The 26,075-nt window shown below is 47.0% G+C and overlaps 1 protein-coding gene across 1 annotated transcript in view; it reads right to left on the reverse strand.

Annotated features, from left to right (window-relative positions):
• Positions 1-26,075, reverse strand: part of ACOXL (acyl-CoA oxidase like) — a 257,177-nt gene that overhangs the window by 106,105 nt on the left and 124,997 nt on the right. Inside the window, exon 13 of the mRNA XM_072141224.1 lies at positions 17,849-17,938. Within this exon, the coding sequence (XP_071997325.1) occupies positions 17,849-17,938 (90 nt within the window). The remainder of the gene's footprint in view (positions 1-17,848; positions 17,939-26,075) is intronic.

A 26,075-nucleotide genomic window follows, 5' to 3' on the forward strand; every position in this document is an offset into this window, starting at 1 on the left:
AGGATATGGTATAAAAACGTATTAGTACATTTTGTATAAAATAATTGATTATGCATCATTGTTATATAACACATTTTTAGTAGGGGAAATGTAGAAAAATAAATAGAAGGGACATTAAATAGATAAATTAATTAATTTAAATAATTCACAGGGGAACCATATATAATGTAATTAAGTGAGGGGCGGGGACCACACATACTTTTTAATGGTACAGTATTATTTATTCACAGACTGTAGCATAGTAATACATTTGGGAGTAACAATGTAATTTTTGATATACTGGGGCACAGAGGGGTTTCTTATGTAGATTTTTTAGAAGTACAGTGTCGGACATTGTTTTATCCAGGTAACATTATACTGTAAGTAACTGTGGTATTTTTAGGGGTGCAGTGAGGGGGATCTGCTTCTCAGAGCTGAACACATCTGCCAGAAAATTCTGCAACCAGATTGTATGACAATTCTGGATGTGAAGGAGAAGACATGTCACCTGTGAGGTACTAAATCCTACTTCTCTCTGTGTTGGATCAGTATTGTAGTCACTGACTAACCTTCTAGTGTGAGACGGCTCTCAGCTAATGTGACCTTTCTTTGTGGTGGGGGACGCCAAAGTAGGGTTAATGTCATTAGTTCTTATAAAGGTTTTCAGCATTTCCTTATTGGAAGGTTGGTCACAGTGCGAACACTAACATCCCTTACCACAGCCCAGCCACCAGCAGAAAGCCCGGGAAACCAGGGGTAACTCTTATAATATTCCTAACATTAATGCTCTGAGATAACATCACCACTGCAGCCCCTCTACACAAACCTTATCCTTCATTTCACTGCCCGCTAATGCTTAGAAATTCCCTTATCCCAGAATATTTTTTTTTTTATTTTATTAATCAATCATTATACATTATAAAAAAAGTTACCATGGGCACGTATACAATCATATTTCACACAATAACTTTATACACAGTCCAGCATTAGGTACACATTATTATAAACAAGACGAAGAGAAGTAAGAGATTTTTTTTTTTGTTTTTATCCCCTCTCCCTCCCTCCACCCAACCCCACCCTCCTGGCGACTGGTGACCACCATCAGATCCATACCTATAGATATCATTGCAAGAGCGTACATAAAGACAAGTGATTATATTTTAGAAGACCTTTCACCCTCTTTACTTGGGCCTCATCATGTTATTACTCATTCGGTCTATTAAGCCAACTATCCCTCATTCCAGGTTTTTTTACACCCTTTTCATATTCTTCATATTTTTCTGCATAGAATAGAGTGTCAAGTCTTCCCTCCCAGTCCTTTACCCTGGGTGCCTCCTTATCCTTCCAATGTCTTAGGATTATTAGTCTAGCCATCAGTAAACCTTTCAGAACACTCGGAATGCAACCCGCTGCGCCTGTAATACCAATTTTCGTGCCAAGAATGCAATTCTGCACACCTAGCGGAATATCACAGCTAAATACTCTCTGTAGTTTATTCACAATATTAATCCAGTACCAATGCAGCTTTGGACACCTCCACAACATATGCACAACGTCCGCGTCCAACAAGTTGCATCTAGGGCACCTCTCTTCATTTTTTTTTCCAGAGAAAACTTAACCGCTTTGGTGATAGATGCGCTCTATGTACAATAAAGGTCTGAGATACAATATGAGACATATTCTTAATATTCTTACTAGTCATATATAATGAGTCCACCCACTCCTCCTCCGTCAGGTCCGGAATATCTTTCTGCCATTTTACATAGCACTCTTTTGCCGGGAGGTCGATCTCACTTTTGGTCATCAATTTATATATTCTAGACATCAAGCCCTTTCTGTTCAAGGGGGTGAACATATCTCTCAAGGGATGCTCTTCTAGCAGGAAGTCCCTATTTAGCAAACAAACACTGAAGGCGCACCTAAGCTGAGTATAAAAAAACCAGTCCCTGACTCCCAGATCAAACTCTCGCACCATATTTTCAAATGACTTTAAACCATCCTCGTCTAATACCTGATGTACATACAAAACCCCTTTATTACACCAAAATTTCATCGAGTCCAAGTGCAACGGATTCCATTTCGTAAAACCCCATAGTGGTGTCACATTTAAGTATCCCCTAACCCTTTTTTGATTTTTAACCCTGTCCCACACCCATTGCATTAGTGCAAACAACGAATCTCCTTCCTTAAAGTCCAACTTCAGGAAGACCGCTGTCTCTAATAAACTCCATATATCAAAACTGCTTAACCATCTATATTTCTTTTCCAGCATGAGTTTAACCAATACCCTATCATAATCTATTAAATTGTGCCATTGTGCAGCTATAAAATAGCTGTGAAAATCTGGTAGAGCTAATCCACCCTTATCAATTGAAGCGTGCAATTTATTCAAACTAATACGAGCATTTTTCCCATTCCACAGAAAATGTCTTAGGAGAGAGTCTAAAGTAGAGAATATCCTTCTAGGGACAATCATTGGACTGTTCTGAAATAAGAATAGGGCCTGAGGCAGAATTACCATTTTAAAAATAACTACTCTTGCTGCCAATGGGAGATTCAATCTATTCCACACCATAATTTTTTGTCTAATCCTAGAGATAAGGGGTTTTATATTAAGATCGACATAATCACCTGGCCTATTGCTGACTGTAATACCAGAATATTTCTATGTAGTAGTAGGTGGGCCCCCAACATCAATTTCACTGGTGGGCCGCAGGTATCCCAGTCCGACCCTGCACATGAGGGACACAGGCATCAGCCACAGTGCCTGGAATGCTCTGTTCTCCTATATACATGTGAGAATCACAGATATCACCTACAGAAAGACCTGACATGCTCTGTTCTCCTATACACATGAGGGATACTGACATGCTCTGTCCTCCTATACACATGTGAGAGACACAGACATCACCTACAGAAAAACCGGACATGCTCTACTCTCTTATACACATGTGTAAGACATCAGCTACACAAGTACCTGACATGCTCCCTTCTCCTATATACATGTGAGAGACACAAACATCAGCTACAAAAGTACCTGACATATTATCTTCTCCAATACACATGTGAGAGACAGAGACATCAGCTGTACAAGTACCTGACATGCTCTCTTCTCCTATATATATGTGAGAACACAGACATCAGCTACACAAGTACCTGACATGCTCTGTTCTCCTATACACATGTGAGAGACACAGACATCAGTTACACAAGTGAGGAGGCCGCTGCTGGACATGTTATTAGTGAGGGGAGGCTGCTGCTGGACATGTTATTAGTGAGGGTAGGCCGCTGCTGGGACATGTTACTAGTGAGGAGAGGCCGCTGCGGGGACATGTTTTTAATAAGAGGCCACTGCTGGACATTTTATTTAAAGAGAACCCGTCATGCAAAATAACCCCCCTAAACTAAATAAATTTTCATAAACTGCCATTAGAGAGCATTGCCTCTATCCCTTCATTGTCCCTCTACATGCCTGTAAACCTAAGCAATGAGGTCCTAAAGCTTCATGCAAATGACCTGTGAAATGTCCATTGAAGCATTAGCATATTTAAGCTGTCCACCTTATTCATGAGTGGGAGGCACAGCCACACCCCCAGTGCATGACTGACAGCCTGTATAATGATGTGAGGCTGTATAATGATGTGCTTCCTGGTGCTGGTGGCGACGCCCCCTGCAGCCTGTGTGTGCATGTGTGTGTGTTTAGGAGAGATACAACAGCTCCAGGCAGCCATGTTACAGCAGAACATGTCAGATTCATGTGTAGCTGATGTCTGTGTCTCTCACCTGTATATTAGGAGGATGCAGCATGTCAGCAGATGCAGCACGCACACTAGCCATGCTTTACTATACATCACACACAGACATGAGCAGGGGGAGGAGAGGGGAGGGGTAACAGGGGTGACATCACTGCCTCTGACCATGTGACCAGCCTTATTTACATGATAAAAAATAGATGATTTTACAATGAATAATGTATGAAATAACTAGATTAAGGCTGGGATGGGATCCTTGTGAGCTGCTCCAACAGGTAGTAGTGACAAGACTAGTGACACAGACCTGATGACAGGTGTCCTTTAAGTGTAGCGGCTGCATTTTTCACCCTGGGTTTATACTCGAGTCAATTTTCTCCAGTTATATGTGAGAAAATTAGATACCTCGGTTTATATTCAGGTTGACTTATATATACGGGAGGGGGACCCAGCTGGAAGTTTGCTATGGGATTCACTCATTCCTAGTTATGCCACTGCTTGGTACTTCATGATGAAGAAAGTCTATGGGGCGCATTTTCTTACCCCGTCCCCGGAGTTCACCGAACTATATACACTGTGCCGTGATTCACTAAGATTGTGCGCCCGATATCATGAATGTGTGGCTTCCCCGCTTAGGTCCGACAAAGTGCACCATCTTTTTTCGTGGTGCATGTAAGTACTTGAGCTTGCGACACAATTTGAAAGTTAAAGCCTCCACTCAGTCTGAATCAGTCGGATCATCAGATGGCACGACCCCTAAATTGCGCAACATGGAATCGATCGCGCACGACACAATCCCGGTGCAGACACTTGTTCAATACCTGTGCAAGCCGTGTAATCCCAGAAAAAGTTGCACAGTCCGCCGAAAATGCACTGGGCGACCCTTAGTAAGTGAGCCCCTATATCTCAAAAAAATTATGTTACTGCTTAAAACTGGCTTTCCAAGTCCAGGATCCATGCACTCAGGATCAGCAGTTAAATTACTTTATACTGCAATACAGTAGTATTGCAGTATATTGTATTAATGATCATAACCTCCAGGGGGTCGGAAATAAGAGTAAAAAAAATGTAATTAAAAAGTAACAGTTTAAATCCCCCCCCCCCCCCATTCCCTAGAGCACATATAAAAATAAACAGTAAAAATCATATGTTAGGTAGTATCGCCTAGTTTAAGAAGGTAGTATCTGATGACATTTATTTATTTTATTTTTAAAGTTATTGTGATTTTTATGGGTTTTTTGATGATGTTGAGGATCGATAACACAGTATGGGTTTATTGTGTGTATATGCATGAATAGTTCTGTGAAATTATCACCCAAAGAATTTTAGTGGCTTAAAAGGCTTCCTTCCTGTATTGGGTGGCATTCATTCAAACTTTTGAGCTTTTGTGGTTTTCATGTGGGAGAGGCTACATACCATTTGGCAAAACCTAAAACTTGCAAACATTTAAATAGAAGTATGAAAGAGAAAAATGTCTCAACATATTAATTCTGGAGAGCTTGAGAAGTGGACAGTAAGTCATGTGACTCTGAACAAATGGCAACTGTAAAGATCAATACTACATAACATCACACTACATACCATAAAGTAACAGAGGAAAATCTGATTAATAAGTCTCTCTCTTTCCATCAGAAGTAGTTGCAGGATCAGGCAGAACATAATAGAGAATTACTAACCTTCTCTATTCAATTTATGTGAAAATACTGCTGTCAGGATCAGTGGATCCTCTGGACCACCGCGGGAGATGTAACTAGCCGACACCCGGAACCGGAGCCTAGCGGCACCTGGTATTCACCAGAGCCCGCCGCAAAGCGGGTTGGACTTGCTGCGGCAGGATACCACTAGGTCGTTCCCAGGTGTGACTAGCCCACGGTGGCAGCCGAGGTCGAGGTTGACGAAGCCGAGACTGACGAAGAATGCCACCTCAGACCGCTCCGAGACAAGTTGCGAAGGCATGAGCTCTATTTGCAGAGAGCACTGAGTTATAAAGCCCCGGCAATCCTTGGGGTCTCCATCAAACTTGCTGGGCATAGACAGCCGAAGTCGGGGTTCAGCGGAAGGAGGACAGACCGGAACGGCAGGGGTCGCTGGAGCGGGAACAGGAGCCTGTTGCTGTTGCTGGGTGGCTAGCAGCTGTTGCAGCATGGTGGTGACTTGATCCAGCTGTTCACGCTGAGCGGCAATCTCCCGGGATTGCTGGACCACAATGGCGGCAAAGTTGGGACGAGTAGGAAGCGGAACCTCGGCGGGATCCATGGCCGGATCTTACTGTCAGGATCAGTGGATCCTCTGGACCACCGCGGGAGATGTAACTAGCCAACACCCGGAACCGGAGCCTAGCGGCACCTGGTATTCACCAGAGCCCGCCGCAAAGCGGGTTGGACTTGCTGCGGCAGGATACCACTAGGTCGTTCCCAGGTGTGACTAGCCCACGGTGGCAGCCGAGGCCGAGGTACCTTAGCGGATGACAATCTCGTAGACAGGTCCAGGCACAGGGTCAGGGCAGGCGGCAGAGATGCAACGTCAGGTCCAAGTCCGGGGTCAGCAACAGGAGGTCCAGGCAGAAGGGGACGGGAACACAGGCACAGGAACACAGCAACACGGAGGAACACGGGAAACACAGGACTTGGGAGCGGAGACACACAGGAACGCAGGAATACACAGGAACGCAGGAATACTCGCTTGGAAGCTTTCTCTAAGGCTATGAGGCACAAAGATCCGGCAAGGGTCACAGGAAGGGGAAGAAACTTATAGCAGGCCAGCGCCCATTATTGGCGCGCTGGCCCTTTAAATCTAAGAGTGACGGCGCGCGCGCGCCCTAGGAGACGGGGACGCGCGCGCCGAGCTGCGGGAGCCAGGGAGGACATCGCGGGAGCCAGGGAAGGTGAGCGGGACCCGGGACCGGGGGCAGCAGCAGGAACACGGGTGCGCCCGCGATCCGAGACAGCGATCGCGGGAGCACCCGTGACAGTACCCCCCCCCCTTCGGCCTCCCCCTCTTCTTCTTGCGGCCAATAAACCTCTGGAGGAGAGTCCGATCCAAAATGTTCTCTTCGGGCTCCCAGGATCTCTCCTCAGGCCCGAACCCCCTCCAGTCTACAAGAAAGAACCGCTTACCCCTCACGAACTTCATGTCCAGAACTTCCTTAACCTCATAGACGTCTGGGGAATCCGCCTCAGGAGCAGGAGGAGGGGATTGTTGGGAGAAACGGTTCAGGATGACAGGTTTCAGGAGGGAGACATGGAAGGAGTTCGGTATGCGCATAGAAGGAGGAAGGCGGAGTTTGTAGGCCACTTGATTGATGCGCTTGATTACCTCGAAAGGACCAAGGAACCGGGGACCGAGCTTGTAGCTAGGTATCTTGAGTCGGACGTATCTGGAAGATAACCATACTTTTTCACCAGGAGAAAAGACGGGAGGAGCCCGACGCCTCTTATCAGCCTGGGTCTTGATACGGTCTGTAGCTCGCAGAAGAGACTGGCGGGTCTGGTTCCAAATAGAGTTGAGGTCCAACAGCAGATCCTCAACCGCAGGGACATCAGAGGGAGTAGACAGCGGAAGAGGAGGGCGAGGAATACGTCCATAGACCACGAAGAATGGAGACAAGCCAGTAGACCCAGAGTCCAGGGAATTATATGAGAACTCAGCCCAGGGTAGGAGGTCAGCCCAGTTGTCCTGACGGGCTGAGACGAAGTGACGGAGATAGCAGCCCAAAGTCTGGTTTACCCTCTCCACTTGACCATTAGACTGAGGGTGGTAGGCAGAAGAAAAGTCAAGGTTGACCTGCAGTTGGTTACACAAGGAACGCCAGAATTTTGACACAAACTGGACTCCACGATCGGACACGATGTGCAGCGGAAGACCATGCAGCCGGAAGATATGTCTGAAGAAAAGGCTGGCAAGCTGTGGAGAAGACGGAAGACCTGGAAGAGGAACAAAATGTGACATCTTCGAAAACCGGTCCGTCACCACCCAGATGAGAGTACAGCCCGAGGATACAGGCAGATCAGTGATAAAATCCATTGCCACGTGGGACCACGGGCGACTGGGTATCGGTAACGGTAATAACAGTCCAGCTGGCTTGAGACGAGAGGCTTTGTTGCAGGCACAGGAGGAGCAGGATCCCACAAACTCCCGAACATCTTTGACCAGGTCAGGCCACCAGTAGTAGCGGGAGATGAGGGCCACGGTGCGTTGCACCCCAGGGTGCCCAGCCACACGGGAAGAATGTCCCCAAGACAAAATCCTCTTCCGAAGAGCAGGTCTAACATATGTCTTGCCAGGAGGTAGCTGCCGAAGATCAACAGGAGCTGCAACAACAAGCTGGTCCGGAGAAATTATATGCCGAGGAGCTGGTTCCTCTCCAGTCACATCAGAGGCACGGGATAGAGCATCAGCCTTGACGTTCTTGTCAGCCGGACGAAAATGGATTAGCAGGTTGAAACGGGAAAAGAACAATGACCACCGGGCTTGCCTGGGATTCAGGCGCTGGGCTGACTGGAGGTATAACAAGTTCTTGTGGTCAGTGTACACACATACAGGATGAAGAGCACCCTCCAGAAGATACCGCCATTCCTCCAGAGCAAGTTTAATGGCCAAGAGCTCTCGGTCACCAATCGAATCATTTCTTTCAGCTGGGGAAAATGTTTTTGAAAAGAAGCCGCAAGTGGAAGTTCGGCCCCTGGGCCCTTTTTGGGTGAGGACCGCTCCAGCTCCCACGGAGGACGCATCCACCTCAAGAAAGAAAGGTTTGTCAGTATCAGGCCTAGAGAGTACTGGAGCTGAGGCAAAAGCGGACTTTAACTTGGAGAAGGCCTCTTCAGCTGTAGGAGACCAGGAACGTGGATTGGCACCCTTCTTAGTGAGGGCCACGATGGGAGACACCACAGTGGAAAAATGGGGAATAAACTGTCGATAATAATTTGCAAACCCCAGGAACCTCTGTATGGCTCGGAGACCCTCTGGGCGAGGCCACTGAAGAACTGCAGACAGTTTTGCGGGATCCATCTGGAGGCCTTTGTCGGAAATTATATAACCAAGAAATGAAAGACTGTGCTGGTGAAACTGGCATTTCTCCAGTTTGGCGTAGAGATGGTTGGCACGAAGTCGATCCAGAACTTGGCGTACGTGTCTCTGGTGGGATTCAAGGTCCGGAGAGTACACCAGGATGTCATCCAGGTAGACCACGACACATGTATAGAGGAGGTCCCGGAAAATGTCATTAACAAATTCTTGAAAGACAGCAGGGGCATTACACAGTCCAAAGGGCATTACCAAATATTCAAAATGCCCATCCCGGGTATTAAACGCCGTCTTCCACTCGTCACCTTTGCGGATCCGGATGAGATTGTAAGCACCCCGAAGATCCAGTTTGGAGAACACCTTGGCGCCGCGCAGGCGATCAAAGAGTTCCATGATCAACGGCAAGGGGTATCGGTTTTTAACCGTGATCTTATTAAGCCCACGATAGTCTATACAGGGACGTAAGGAGCCGTCTTTCTTGGTGACAAAGAAGAATCCTGTGCCAGCCGGAGAGGAGGACTTGCGTATGAAACCCCTCTTAAGATTCTCCTTGATGTATTCAGACATAGCAGCCATCTCAGGAACAGAAAGCGGATAGACCCTACCTCTGGGGAGAGTAGCACCCGGAAGGAGATCCACAGGGCAATCATAGGAACGATGTGGAGGTAGTGTCTCAGCTTGTCTCTTGGAAAACACATCTGCGAAGTCCATATACGGATCGGGAAGTCTCTGCAGGGATTTGTGAGACAACGTAGAAGTCCTGACAGGCAGTGGATGAAGGACCCGCATGCAATGTGAGGAACAATCCGGACCCCAATGGAGAATCTCTCCAGAAGACCAGTCCAGAACAGGGGCATGAAGCTGCAGCCAGGGGAGACCCAGCAGTAGAGCAGATGTGCTTTGGGGCAGCACAAAAAAAGAAAGTCTCTCTTGATGTAGGGCACCAACTTGCAGAAGCAGGGGCTCCGTGCGAAAGCAGATGGGCACGGAGAGAATCTGACCATTGACCGAGGCAATGGACAATGGCTTCTCGAGACGAACCACCGGGAAGTGATGCTGAGAGACCAAGGCTGCATCCACAAAGTTCGCTGTAGAGCCTGAATCCAGGAAGGCAGAAACCTGGATCTGGGTACCGGTGCCAGCGCTGAGGAGCACGGGAAGAGTCAGACGTGGAGAAGCTGTACTTACACCTAGGGACGCTTCTCCCAAGAAGCCTAGGTGCTGGCGTTTCCCGGACGTTGAGGACGGACAGGACAGGAACTGATGAAGTGCTCTGGGATGGCACAGTACAGACAGAGGTTCTCCTGTCGTCGTCTTGAACGCTCCTGTAGCGAGAGACGAATTCTGTCCACCTGCATAGGTTCCTCAGCAGACAATTCAGGCGAAGGCTGGAGAGGTCTTTGAAAGGCAGGAGCCAGGCAAGGAAAACGTCTTACCCGGGCTAGAGGGTGCTCGGTGCGGAGTTCCTCGGCGCGTTCCTTGAACCGAACATCAATCCGAGTGGCCAGAGTGATAAGACCACTCAGAGTTGACGGCAGGTCCCGAGCAGCCAGAGCGTCCTTAACCAGCGCAGAGAGTCCCTTCTTAAAGGTAGCGATGAGGGCTGCATCGTTCCAGGCAAGTTCAGAGGCCAGGGTGCGGAACTGAACCGCATACTCTCCCACAGACGAGCTGCCTTGGCGCAGGTTCAGTAAAGCAGTCTCGGCAGAAGAGGCCCGTGCAGGTTCCTCAAATACGGCCCGGAGCTCTGCCAGAAAAGCCGTGAGAGTAGTCGTGACTGGGTCGCCTCTATCCCAAAGAGGGGTAGCCCAGGCCAGAGCTTTCCCGGAGAGGAGACTGACGAAGAATGCCACCTCAGACCGCTCCGAGACAAGTTGCGAAGGCATGAGCTCTATTTGCAGAGAGCACTGAGTTATAAAGCCCCGGCAATCCTTGGGGTCTCCGTCAAACTTGCTGGGCATAGACAGCCGAAGTCGGGGTTCAGCGGAAGGAGGACAGACCGGAACGGCAGGGGTCGCTGGAGCGGGAACAGGAGCCTGTTGCTGTTGCTGGGTGGCTAGCAGCTGTTGCAGCATGGTGGTGACTTGATCCAGCTGTTCACGCTGAGCGGCAATCTCCCGGGATTGCTGGACCACAATGGCGGCAAAGTTGGGACGAGTAGGAAGCGGAACCTCGGCGGGATCCATGGCCGGATCTTACTGTCAGGATCAGTGGATCCTCTGGACCACCGCGGGAGATGTAACTAGCCAACACCCGGAACCGGAGCCTAGCGGCACCTGGTATTCACCAGAGCCCGCCGCAAAGCGGGTTGGACTTGCTGCGGCAGGATACCACTAGGTCGTTCCCAGGTGTGACTAGCCCACGGTGGCAGCCGAGGCCGAGGTACCTTAGCGGATGACAATCTCGTAGACAGGTCCAGGCACAGGGTCAGGGCAGGCGGCAGAGATGCAACGTCAGGTCCAAGTCCGGGGTCAGCAACAGGAGGTCCAGGCAGAAGGGGACGGGAACACAGGCACAGGAACACAGCAACACGGAGGAACACGGGAAACACAGGACTTGGGAGCGGAGACACACAGGAACGCAGGAATACACAGGAACGCAGGAATACTCGCTTGGAAGCTTTCTCTAAGGCTATGAGGCACAAAGATCCGGCAAGGGTCACAGGAAGGGGAAGAAACTTATAGCAGGCCAGCGCCCATTATTGGCGCGCTGGCCCTTTAAATCTAAGAGTGACGGCGCGCGCGCGCCCTAGGAGACGGGGACGCGCGCGCCGAGCTGCGGGAGCCAGGGAGGACATCGCGGGAGCCAGGGAAGGTGAGCGGGACCCGGGACCGGGGGCAGCAGCAGGAACACGGGTGCGCCCGCGATCCGAGACAGCGATCGCGGGAGCACCCGTGACAGTACCCCCCCCCCTTCGGCCTCCCCCTCTTCTTCTTGCGGCCAATAAACCTCTGGAGGAGAGTCCGATCCAAAATGTTCTCTTCGGGCTCCCAGGATCTCTCCTCAGGCCCGAACCCCCTCCAGTCTACAAGAAAGAACCGCTTACCCCTCACGAACTTCATGTCCAGAACTTCCTTAACCTCATAGACGTCTGGGGAATCCGCCTCAGGAGCAGGAGGAGGGGATTGTTGGGAGAAACGGTTCAGGATGACAGGTTTCAGGAGGGAGACATGGAAGGAGTTCGGTATGCGCATAGAAGGAGGAAGGCGGAGTTTGTAGGCCACTTGATTGATGCGCTTGATTACCTCGAAAGGACCAAGGAACCGGGGACCGAGCTTGTAGCTAGGTATCTTGAGTCGGACGTATCTGGAAGATAACCATACTTTTTCACCAGGAGAAAAGACGGGAGGAGCCCGACGCCTCTTATCAGCCTGGGTCTTGATACGGTCTGTAGCTCGCAGAAGAGACTGGCGGGTCTGGTTCCAAATAGAGTTGAGGTCCAACAGCAGATCCTCAACCGCAGGGACATCAGAGGGAGTAGACAGCGGAAGAGGAGGGCGAGGAATACGTCCATAGACCACGAAGAATGGAGACAAGCCAGTAGACCCAGAGTCCAGGGAATTATATGAGAACTCAGCCCAGGGTAGGAGGTCAGCCCAGTTGTCCTGACGGGCTGAGACGAAGTGACGGAGATAGCAGCCCAAAGTCTGGTTTACCCTCTCCACTTGACCATTAGACTGAGGGTGGTAGGCAGAAGAAAAGTCAAGGTTGACCTGCAGTTGGTTACACAAGGAACGCCAGAATTTTGACACAAACTGGACTCCACGATCGGACACGATGTGCAGCGGAAGACCATGCAGCCGGAAGATATGTCTGAAGAAAAGGCTGGCAAGCTGTGGAGAAGACGGAAGACCTGGAAGAGGAACAAAATGTGACATCTTCGAAAACCGGTCCGTCACCACCCAGATGAGAGTACAGCCCGAGGATACAGGCAGATCAGTGATAAAATCCATTGCCACGTGGGACCACGGGCGACTGGGTATCGGTAACGGTAATAACAGTCCAGCTGGCTTGAGACGAGAGGCTTTGTTGCAGGCACAGGAGGAGCAGGATCCCACAAACTCCCGAACATCTTTGACCAGGTCAGGCCACCAGTAGTAGCGGGAGATGAGGGCCACGGTGCGTTGCACCCCAGGGTGCCCAGCCACACGGGAAGAATGTCCCCAAGACAAAATCCTCTTCCGAAGAGCAGGTCTAACATATGTCTTGCCAGGAGGTAGCTGCCGAAGATCAACAGGAGCTGCAACAACAAGCTGGTCCGGAGAAATTATATGCCGAGGAGCTGGTTCCTCTCCAGTCACATCAGAGGCACGGGATAGAGCATCAGCCTTGACGTTCTTGTCAGCCGGACGAAAATGGATTAGCAGGTTGAAACGGGAAAAGAACAATGACCACCGGGCTTGCCTGGGATTCAGGCGCTGGGCTGACTGGAGGTATAACAAGTTCTTGTGGTCAGTGTACACACATACAGGATGAAGAGCACCCTCCAGAAGATACCGCCATTCCTCCAGAGCAAGTTTAATGGCCAAGAGCTCTCGGTCACCAATCGAATCATTTCTTTCAGCTGGGGAAAATGTTTTTGAAAAGAAGCCGCAAGTGGAAGTTCGGCCCCTGGGCCCTTTTTGGGTGAGGACCGCTCCAGCTCCCACGGAGGACGCATCCACCTCAAGAAAGAAAGGTTTGTCAGTATCAGGCCTAGAGAGTACTGGAGCTGAGGCAAAAGCGGACTTTAACTTGGAGAAGGCCTCTTCAGCTGTAGGAGACCAGGAACGTGGATTGGCACCCTTCTTAGTGAGGGCCACGATGGGAGACACCACAGTGGAAAAATGGGGAATAAACTGTCGATAATAATTTGCAAACCCCAGGAACCTCTGTATGGCTCGGAGACCCTCTGGGCGAGGCCACTGAAGAACTGCAGACAGTTTTGCGGGATCCATCTGGAGGCCTTTGTCGGAAATTATATAACCAAGAAATGAAAGACTGTGCTGGTGAAACTGGCATTTCTCCAGTTTGGCGTAGAGATGGTTGGCACGAAGTCGATCCAGAACTTGGCGTACGTGTCTCTGGTGGGATTCAAGGTCCGGAGAGTACACCAGGATGTCATCCAGGTAGACCACGACACATGTATAGAGGAGGTCCCGGAAAATGTCATTAACAAATTCTTGAAAGACAGCAGGGGCATTACACAGTCCAAAGGGCATTACCAAATATTCAAAATGCCCATCCCGGGTATTAAACGCCGTCTTCCACTCGTCACCTTTGCGGATCCGGATGAGATTGTAAGCACCCCGAAGATCCAGTTTGGAGAACACCTTGGCGCCGCGCAGGCGATCAAAGAGTTCCGTGATCAACGGCAAGGGGTATCGGTTTTTAACCGTGATCTTATTAAGCCCACGATAGTCTATACAGGGACGTAAGGAGCCGTCTTTCTTGGTGACAAAGAAGAATCCTGTGCCAGCCGGAGAGGAGGACTTGCGTATGAAACCCCTCTTAAGATTCTCCTTGATGTATTCAGACATAGCAGCCATCTCAGGAACAGAAAGCGGATAGACCCTACCTCTGGGGAGAGTAGCACCCGGAAGGAGATCCACAGGGCAATCATAGGAACGATGTGGAGGTAGTGTCTCAGCTTGTCTCTTGGAAAACACATCTGCGAAGTCCATATACGGATCGGGAAGTCTCTGCAGGGATTTGTGAGACAACGTAGAAGTCCTGACAGGCAGTGGATGAAGGACCCGCATGCAATGTGAGGAACAATCCGGACCCCAATGGAGAATCTCTCCAGAAGACCAGTCCAGAACAGGGGCATGAAGCTGCAGCCAGGGGAGACCCAGCAGTAGAGCAGATGTGCTTTGGGGCAGCACAAAAAAAGAAAGTCTCTCTTGATGTAGGGCACCAACTTGCAGAAGCAGGGGCTCCGTGCGAAAGCAGATGGGCACGGAGAGAATCTGACCATTGACCGAGGCAATGGACAATGGCTTCTCGAGACGAACCACCGGGAAGTGATGCTGAGAGACCAAGGCTGCATCCACAAAGTTCGCTGTAGAGCCTGAATCCAGGAAGGCAGAAACCTGGATCTGGGTACCGGTGCCAGCGCTGAGGAGCACGGGAAGAGTCAGACGTGGAGAAGCTGTACTTACACCTAGGGACGCTTCTCCCAAGAAGCCTAGGTGCTGGCGTTTCCCGGACGTTGAGGACGGACAGGACAGGAACTGATGAAGTGCTCTGGGATGGCACAGTACAGACAGAGGTTCTCCTGTCGTCGTCTTGAACGCTCCTGTAGCGAGAGACGAATTCTGTCCACCTGCATAGGTTCCTCAGCAGACAATTCAGGCGAAGGCTGGAGAGGTCTTTGAAAGGCAGGAGCCAGGCAAGGAAAACGTCTTACCCGGGCTAGAGGGTGCTCGGTGCGGAGTTCCTCGGCGCGTTCCTTGAACCGAACATCAATCCGAGTGGCCAGAGTGATAAGACCACTCAGAGTTGACGGCAGGTCCCGAGCAGCCAGAGCGTCCTTAACCAGCGCAGAGAGTCCCTTCTTAAAGGTAGCGATGAGGGCTGCATCGTTCCAGGCAAGTTCAGAGGCCAGGGTGCGGAACTGAACCGCATACTCTCCCACAGACGAGCTGCCTTGGCGCAGGTTCAGTAAAGCAGTCTCGGCAGAAGAGGCCCGTGCAGGTTCCTCAAATACGGCCCGGAGCTCTGCCAGAAAAGCCGTGAGAGTAGTCGTGACTGGGTCGCCTCTATCCCAAAGAGGGGTAGCCCAGGCCAGAGCTTTCCCGGAGAGGAGACTGACGAAGAATGCCACCTCAGACCGCTCCGAGACAAGTTGCGAAGGCATGAGCTCTATTTGCAGAGAGCACTGAGTTATAAAGCCCCGGCAATCCTTGGGGTCTCCGTCAAACTTGCTGGGCATAGACAGCCGAAGTCGGGGTTCAGCGGAAGGAGGACAGACCGGAACGGCAGGGGTCGCTGGAGCGGGAACAGGAGCCTGTTGCTGTTGCTGGGTGGCTAGCAGCTGTTGCAGCATGGTGGTGACTTGATCCAGCTGTTCACGCTGAGCGGCAATCTCCCGGGATTGCTGGACCACAATGGCGGCAAAGTTGGGACGAGTAGGAAGCGGAACCTCGGCGGGATCCATGGCCGGATCTTACTGTCAGGATCAGTGGATCCTCTGGACCACCGCGGGAGATGTAACTAGCCAACACCCGGAACCGGAGCCTAGCGGCACCTGGTATTCACCAGAGCCCGCCGCAAAGCGGGTTGGACTTGCTGCGGCAGGATACCACTAGGTCGTTCCCAGGTGTGACTAGCCCACGGTGGCAGCCGAGGTCGAGGTACCTTAGCGGATGACAATCTCGTAGACAGGTCCAGGCACAGGGTCAGGGCAGGCGGCAGAGATGCAACGTCAGGTCCAAGTCCGGGGTCAGCAACAGGAGGTCCAGGCAGAAGGGGACGGGAACACAGGCACAGGAACACAGCAACACGGAGGAACACGGGAAACACAGGACTTGGGAGCGGAGACACACAGGAACGCAGGAATACACAGGAACGCAGGAATACACAGGAACGCAGGAATACACAGGAACGCAGGAATACTCGCTTGGAAGCTTTCTCTAAGGCTATGAGGCACAAAGATCCGGCAAGGGTCACAGGAAGGGGAAGAAACTTATAGCAGGCCAGCGCCCATTATTGGCGCGCTGGCCCTTTAAATCTAAGAGTGACGGCGCGCGCGCGCCCTAGGAGACGGGGACGCACGCGCCGAGCTGCGGGAGCCAGGGAGGACATCGCGGGAGCCAGGGAAGGTGAGCGGGACCCGGGACCGGGGGCAGCAGCAGGAACACGGGTGCGCCCGCGATCCGAGACAGCGATCGCGGGAGCACCCGTGACAACTGCTTTCTCTTGCCCCTCTTCTTTAGACCTTTACTGTGAACATTAATGTGACTACTCTGTGAACTGGGGTCCATGGTGCACTAACAAGTTGGAATTGATACCATATTTCTGAGTGAAAGTCAGTTTAGCCAGGAGGGAGATCAGAAAAAAGCCAGATAAGAGTAAGGAGTATTTCTCTTATATATTAAATATATATTAAATTGTTTTTCATATTCACTTGTAATACTATTTGTGTTACAGTATTGGTCTGTTAAGATGTTTACAGTTCAATATTTATTATTTTACATATTTGAAATTGAGAGTTTTAATACATCCCTAACAAGTCCTTTTATTTATATAGCACGAAAAGATTACGCAGTGCTGCACCGAGCTTGCCAAATGGATCCCTGTCCCCAATGGGTCTCACAATCTTATCACCAAGAGATTAAGCACATTTTTTCTATATTTCATACTATGATTTGTTTAATACCCTCTATATAATGTATAATTTAAGACAAGATTGTTATATGTCAGTGGTGGCTAACCTATGGCACTGGAGCCAGAGGTGGCACTCAGAGCCCTTTCTGTGGGCACCCAGGTCATCACCAGAGATGACTCCAGGTATCTTCCTACAGTCCCAGACAGCCCAGGACTTGCTGTGCACAGAGCTATTTTAAGGTAACTGTGCTACCTGGGACTACTGGAGGAGTGGGAAGTTGTGGACAGATCTTGATCATCCAAATTTCTTTTATTTTCTGCTTTATTGGTGTCCTCAGGGGCTGGTATCAATGAAAGCTGTGACAGAGAAGGGAGTATAAATCACAAATGAAATTTCTGTGCGGGCAACCCCAATTGGTGCTAACCCCTCGATCGCGTTATTAACAAACCGGCGGCTCGTGGGCGCCGCCATCTTGGCTCCGATCGTCGCTCCCTGTGACATCATTGGGGAGCGACGATCCGCTGCCATGACAGGCTATCATGTTTGAGGCTATCTATTACAATGTGCGATTTGCACATTGTAATAGATGATGAGCAAAAGCCCCATTTACTGCCATACCGCGCCACATATATTAAATACCATGACTATGAAGTGCAATTTGCTATGCAGAAAACAAGCCCATACACAGCTCTTTACATGGAAAAATAAAGTTATAGATTTTTGAAGGTGGAGAGTGAAAAATAAAGACGCAAAAATGAAAACCTTAAGGGGTTAAACACGTAAAACATACCTGTAGCATTACAACGTTGTCACCCTCAAATGTCACAAATACGTCAGAGTCACATTTTAATCCAGGAATTCGGTTCTCCATCATGAAACCCTAAAAGAAGAAAATATATCAAATATTTGATCAAGAAGTGTTAGTTGTGTTTTAATCATTGTACTGATTAGTGTCCTAATAATACAAAGAATCATTTAAAACGCATTGTAGCAATATCCACTGAAAAAAATAATGATCAGAGCCTAATCAGAAATCAAATTTTTCTTTATTTAGAATTCAGTAGTAAGGTGAGAGGTTCTTATGTCCAGGATATTTTAAACTTCATCAGTCTCAAGTGTTCATCCACTATCTGCATTTGTTGCTGGTACATAAACCTCTTTAAAGGAAATAAACCATTAAAAAAAAAAAAAAAAAACATCTAAGGATACTCACCTAAGCTCCTCTTCATTCTGATCCCAGCACTGTCCTTCGCTAAGCTTGACATGCCGGAATCGCCTAGAAAAGAAAGCTATAAAAAGTAGCACAGAGCAAGGGGACAAGATGTTTGGCGCTCCGGGCTGCGCACCTCCCTGCTGGTGACGTCTTGTGACATCTTGTCCTTACGCTCCATCCTGCTTTTTCTAACTTTCAGCACCGGGATCGGAATGAAGAGGAGCGTAGGTGTGTATCTTTAGATTTTTTTTTTGTTTTTTTTAAATGGCTGATTTCCTTTAATTGAGTTATGTGCTGCCATCAGTCTAGCGTCTTTCATTTTGCATAAATCAGAAGATCATCTGACAAGCAAGCATTAGCTCTATTGTAGGGTTTAAACAGTTACATGGGCAGTTATCAATGCTCCTGTGAATGGTAGAAATTTACCACCAAGTAATAAGGGAAATAAACCCAATACATTACTTGACAAGGCAAATTGATGCTTTTTCAAGCTCCAATGTCACTGTTCATAATTGATCATATCCTGCAGGAACAGGTGCCTCCCTCATGCTTAGGTCAGTCCCTCTGTCCATCTTCACAGGTTCTTTTCATCTCTCTTCAGGTTGTCTGCATGCTCTCTTCTGCAAACTTCCATTAAAGCTAAAATGCTATGTGTGAAACCATCCTTATTAAAAATGAGACATCCAAACTAAGGTTACCTTCTTGTAGATCATTTTCTTATTAATCCAAGAATGCCTTTTATATTCCTTTCCATGTTTGTTATAGCTAGAAAATTAGGTTTTATAAATATACAAATGAAACTGATGTCATTGCCCGTCAGGGCTCTGGCTCCAGGACATAGTCAACACCCTGGTTCTTCAGATACGCCGACCATTTCATCCAGACTGCCTGCTCATTGCTATGCCACTGTTCTGCTTAATCGCATGTACAGTGATTGCGCAGGGTATTGATTATTCCCTTAAGCCGATGGGGCAATTCAGAATAATTTTCCTATTTTTAAAATCGCATTTTTGTGGCTATATCAACTGTGGAAAGGAATATAAAAGGAATGTCTGGACTAGTCTACATGAAGGATGGTCTACAAGGAGGCATTTGAAGTTTATATGGTTCATTTTGAATCATAGATAATATTAAATGCAGTAGTAAATGGCCCTTTAAGAAAATTCAGAGACTGAAAGATTTCCACTAGTAACTCAGTTTCTATTTTATTTAAAGATCATAAAAACACTGCTGAGAATAATTTCAGCACTTCATCCCAACACAGATGTTTTAAAAGAATTTTTTATTAGCTAAAATAAACCACAAAAACTGAAAATGAACACAGCGTGCAGAAAGAGGTGAGGCATAAGCAGCTGTGTGTGTTGTGATGTGGAGTGGAAAATTTGAGGATAAGCAGCTATATCACGTGACTACATACGGTTTTGGAGTTTCAAACAAACAATAAAATTAAATCTGTAAACAAAGAAGGAGGGATGAAAGTGAAGTAATTTACATTGTGTTGCTTCCAGGAAAATTTAATTTTAGAGAAAAATAACTATAAATGGGTAGGATTCTCTGTTTCAATTTACCTTTGCAAGTCAGTCACTTATAATAAACAATAATAATAATAATAATAATAATAAATAATAATAATAAGGAAAACTGTTCTCAATGAAAACCAATACCTGTCATTTTTATTGGATCATTTTTGGAATGCATATGACTATTTGGTCACTTTCTATTCCATTGTTCAGTGTGGCATGGATTAATAGCACCAATTCTAGAATTATTTATAAAGCATTCACTAAGCAGGATGAATACAATGATTAATGCGTAGTTCAGGTGATTAAAAATAAAGCAATTATAATTGTGTTCTTGATTTTATTCAATTTTTTAAATGAAATATTATATAACTTTGAAATGTGATCACTGATGATTACAAGAGCTGCCAATGTAAACGCTCGGTAAAAATGTAAAACTGATGGCTATTGCAGTGCAGACACTGCAATGTGGCAACTGGTGAACAGGCACTGCAACGTGTCAACTGGTGAGCGGGCACTGCAACGTGTCAACTGGTGAGCGGGCACTGCAATGTGGCAGCTGGTGAGCAGGCACTGCAACGTGTCAACTGGTGAGCGGGCACTGCAACGTGTCAACTGGTGAGCGGGCAGTGCAACGTGGCAGCTGGTGAACGGGAACTGCAACGTGGCAGCTGGTGAGCAGGCACTGCAACGTGGCAGCTGACAAACATTTGAAGGGGTTTTCCCACAAAAGAAAATTCTCACATCTCAATCCCCTAGTGATGTTAACACAATAAAGATCATTTAAACCCCTTACTTTCCAATGTTACTCAGTTTTATTGCTGTTTTAGCCCCCTATTATTATTGCTATCACTCCCTAGGCTGGTCAGTGTAAAATTCCAGGGTGTGGGTGGGGACTCTCTAAGCCAGTGGTGGCGAACCTATGGCACGGGTGCCAGAGGGGGCACTCAGAGCTCTTTCTGTGGGCACTCTGGCCATCACCCCTGCGTACCAGACAGAACTCAAAGAATGTTCCTGCAGTTCCAAGCAACATAAAAGATGCTGCTTTCGGTCCTATATTAAAGTGATACTTACTTCGCTGCTTGGGACTGTAGGAAGAGGGAGAATGAATAGACAGGGCCGAATTATCTTTGAACGACCTTCTGCTGGCCCCACGATTCTCTGTGTACAGAGGAACACTGGAAAGAAGCTAAAATGATGCACATTTCCCATCTTGTCCTCAGGAGGCCAATATGATCGAACGTTGTTGAAGAACAGGGAGCAATAAGTTACCGATTTAATTTTTGGTTGGCGCCTCACAATAAATAAGGGGGGGATTTGGGTTGCAGTTTGGGCACTCGGCTTCTAAAAGGTTCGCCGTCACTGCTCTAAGCAGACACTTCATGATCCATCTAGTTCTGTGGGGTGACAAGGTGGTTATATTATCAGAGTACAGGTGTATATACACTTCCATCTAGCTTCTGACATTGTACTAACACACTGACACATAGAAGGAAAGATGAGAAAGATCAGAGATGAAGAGATGCATGAGATACCTATTACACAGAGACATGAGAGACAGATGAGAGACAACCCCAGATGAGCCTCTCACTTCCCCCAGATCACTTATCTCCTTATAGTTTGCAGCTCCTGTCTGCTCACGATATGCTGTCAGGTAAAAGTTATGCTAATTACCTCGGGCTACGTTACCCGAGCACCTCAGGGAGCCATATATTTTAGTTTATGCACTGCCACCGCAGTGCTATCTTTCTGCTAGTGCAATGGGAGGAGTACATAAATTAAAATATAAGGCTCCCAGAGGCGCTCGGGTGTCTTGGCCTGAACACCCCAGGGTAATTATGATAACACTATATTTCCACAATTGCAACATATTGGGGCACATTTACTTACCCGGTCCTAGGGAGTCCACAAAAGTGCATTGTCCGACGATCATGCACTGTGCCATGATTCACCACAATCGTGCGCTAATATATGGCATCTGTCGCTTCCCCGCTAAGGTCCGCCAGAATTCACCTACTTCTTCCCGGTGTATGTAAGTGCTTGATCTTGATACACAATTTGAAAGTTAAATTAAGCGCTCAGTCCGAATCAGTCGGATCGTCCGACGTCCAGCCCCCTCCCATTTCTGTTGCATGAAAGCCAGCGCAGCCGCGCCATAACCCCATTGCGTGGGACACAATGCCCAGTTAAATACCTGCCCCAATGGCGCAAATCCTGAAAACATCAGGAAAAACTATGAAAGTGCGGCCGGGGACGCTTAGTAAAAAAGCCCCATAGAGTTATAATAAAAGTAGTCCTTATTAGGACACATCTACCATCAGTCAGAACATAGAACCAGAATCCTGATAATTGGAATGCTAAAATTCTGACATATATTAACCATAAAGTGTGTATAGTTGCACTATACTGGGAGCCAGAGGGAGACTTCAAAGTCTTTGCCTTGTATCGTTATCGGTATTCACAATGACTTTCCTTTAATGTGACAGACATATCGTAGACCTAATCTTGATGGTTAAACTCCCTCATCCTTTCAGTTCAATAAAAAGTTTGATGCTTACAATCAGTACAAGGTATATTTAGAGATGTTTCGAACCATTTTACCATATTCTGCAAAACAGCTTGATTTCTTTTAGTGCCTAATGAGGATTAGAAATGACAGAGGCTTGGGCTTTTCTGTAATCTGAGCATCGTCTCACAGTGTTTCTTGAGCTGTTTGTGTTGGCTGGGTCTACTACCCAACATCTGTTTATAGCGTGCCCTAGTTTTCCTAGAACCTGAACATAATCATATCATCATGTGCAGAACAATATTTAACGTCATCCAATGAACAAATATATTCTGCTGCTAGCCGATTCAGAAATGGCAAATAGCGCTTACTCTTAACCTTTAAACCTGCTTTTGTAGAGCTTGCTTTACTGGATAAAAACATTTAGCATGGTCATATCATTGTTGTCAACTTCTGCAAGCTCAAAAGTTCATGCAGCTCACCCCACTTGATTCTTATTCCACGCTGAGGAGTAAATTGTCAAGTGTATCCAGCACGTATAGAAATGCAAACGCTGGACAGCGGGTGTAATAGTAATTGCCTCAAAAAAGGAAAGATGATCACAGTACATCCTCTAAAACATAATTCTCTATATTCCAGTCTTCTAAAAAGCATCCCAGATTCATGCTATGGTTAAGAGTGTTGTATCGCTCAAAATGCGTAGGCTTGGTACCCACTAATATGTGATGCTTTTAAGAAGACTGAAATAAAGAGAATTATGTTTTAGAGGATGTCCTGTGATCATCTTTCCTTTTTTGAGTCAAATATTCTCAACTAGTTTGCACTGACAAATCTTCAAATCATGCAATTTTATTTAATTTTTTTGGAGATTTTTTTCAGGAATAGAAAAAGGAGTGTCCATTGCCTGCTCTATCGCTCTCAACAGAGTTACAAGTAACCTCTGAAACTTACATTAATTTCCCCTTCTGTGCGGGGGAGCTGCAGGTCACGTGACCTGCTGGCTGTCACTATTGGGAACATCAGTCTATTGTCCTGCAAACTTTCGACATTTCAAAAGATATTTCACAACAGAACATGACCATGGGGAAATACATCCAGGCTGCAAGGGGAAATAAATACAAGTGCCCCTGTGAGATTTTACACCATTGCCAATACATAAAGTTACAATAAAAGAATCACTTTTCTGATAGAAGGAAACACTGGAGAGATTTATAAAATTCTGTATGATGAATAGAAAATATATCGTAACAGAGCTCTGGGGACATTATTGTGGTTGTATTTCTCCCAGCCACTGCTGACATTCCTAGATATGTTTATGGATTGTAGTTGGTTGAACACATTGAAATTGTTTACACAATATAATGTGGACACTCCAGAAGGTTAAAAGACTTCTGAGGACACTGAGGCTTATTACATGTTCACAACACACCAGCATCCAGCTACACACATGTGTAGCTCTTAGATGAACTTATCAGCAGGCAAGGAAGTAGCACCGCTGTGCTAAGGCTTATGGCCATTATTATTTCTCTGTTATTATTATTATTTCTCTTTTCTTTTCTTATTGCATTTTATTGTCTTTTTAAAGAAACCTGTCAGCATCTTTTAACCCAGCAAACTACCAGCACCAAAATCACCACCAAAATCATGTGGAATTGAGCATTTTTGCCTGAGATAAGTCATTTTAGAGGATGACAAGGAGTGTAATTTCAGATGCCCATATCTTGGCCTCTATAGTACATAGAGCCGTAATTTCCAGTATCACTTTAACCCCTTAAGCCACTGTGACAATAGGGAACATCATGGTGAGCTTCTGTTTGACCACCATGGTGTTCCCCAATGTCATGAGAATCGCATAGGCTCAGAAGTAGAGCCTGTGTGATCCGTGCAGGAGGCCGGCTGTATGTGACAACCAAACCTCTGCACTTACAGCTGGGATCACGATACTCGTGATCCTGCCTGTTTAACCCTTTAGGCACCACAGTCAAACATGACCACAGCAGCTAAAGGGGTCAACCACCTCTCCACCCAGCGATGCCCCATGCCCCTGTGCACCATGTAAGGAGGTGCCAATCTTCTCCATAGCAACCCTGAGGTCCTATGAAGGACACAACGGCGGCCTTGTCTGACTGCCTGCTGGGTCAGCAGTGCAGGAGTCCACCTATGCATTTGAATAGGCATAAACTGATATCAATATGGCAGTGTAATAATTTGCACAATTGATCAAGAGTTCAAGTCCCAGAAGGGGACAAAAAAAAGTGGAAGAAAATACAAACAAAACATTTGAATACATAATAAAAGTCCCCTAAATGCCCCATATAGAGTAAAACACTATAAAAAGTGAAAATAACCACACATGTTGACAAGTCCATAACAACCCATACAAAAAAATAAAATCATTACTGAATGTGTACGGTGAACTCCTTAAAAAAAATAATTAAAAAAAATAAAAAATTATGATCTTTGCACATTCATGCAAACAAAAAGCAACATAAAAAGGGATCAAAAAGTCAAATTTACAGCCCAATTTGCCTCTATTGCGGTTACCAAAAATGCCCCCAAGCTGGATGTTTCTTGAATCCCAGCTAATCCAGCCATTCGCATTACCAAGCCTGTTCTGGATGACAGGCCCAATGTCAACCTTATTGCAGACCCTTTTCCCTTTCTCAATTTACTCCTTAAAAGTTTGGTGCTCTCTTAGATTTCAATATAAATTGCAAACTAATCCTTCTCCATTGTTACCCCTTTTTCATAACCCCGCTTTTCCTTCAGGAGTAGAATCGAGGGACTTCCGATGGTACGTGACAAAGGGTAATACCCATTTGCGCCTTCTCATAACAAGGTTGTATCCGAATATGAGGTTCCTCCCTCAGAATTTTTCCGACTTAACCAGTTATTACATTTTGTGCAATCAATCCCACGAGGTACGTTCTCAAACTCCCGCACAGCATTTGAAAGTATCTGTATAAATGACCCATTCCGTAGAGGAACAATCTCTCTGCTATGCTATACTCTATTTTCAATGTGCCCCCACTGGACATCAAGTCATGTTTTAGGTAAACAGTGCGTGTCTGATTTGGGTTTCTAGTTTTCCCTGCCAAGGTAGAGACACTGCTGTACCACTCCATAGAATGTACTATTTTCCCGCATGTCTTGCCAGTATGTATCCATAGCTGTCCAACACTTGCTTCTGAGACTGCAATGCCCTGGGCAATATGGCCCATATATGGTGGAACTGCCCATAGTTGCCTCCCTTTGGAACCACGTGAAAACCCTCATCCGCTCTTTGTTAGATAACGCAACACCTGTAACCCCAGCAGTACTCCAACTAGGAAATAAACCAAAGGTTAAAAACAGAGCCCATCGTTTAGTACAATTTATAACTTTAGCGACTAGAATTCACATAGGAGCTAAATAGAAATCTCTGAGCAATCCTTTACCACGGTTAAGAACAGAATCAACCTACTGATGATGTTTGAGAGAATTTCGGCACCTTCCCATTGTTTGAAGGGATCTGGAACCCCTGGATCGGTTCACAAGGCTCCCCCACTTTCGAGCTCCATCCCTGTCCCCTTAATGGTCCATTATGCATCAACATGGCTCCAGCACTTCTCCACACATAGTCTTGGTCTTTCCATAGTCTACACTATACATTTCTTGTGATTTTGTTACCTGTATGCTTTTCTCTTTCCCCCTGTGTCAAAGTACGGCAGGACTGATAGACACAGGTTGGACTTATATCTGTAAAATGCTGTTTTTTGTGTTATTTTGTTATCCTGAG

This window comes from Engystomops pustulosus, chromosome 3 (genome assembly GCF_040894005.1).
Source record: "Engystomops pustulosus chromosome 3, aEngPut4.maternal, whole genome shotgun sequence".
In the NCBI taxonomy this organism is placed as follows: domain Eukaryota; kingdom Metazoa; phylum Chordata; class Amphibia; order Anura; family Leptodactylidae; genus Engystomops; species Engystomops pustulosus.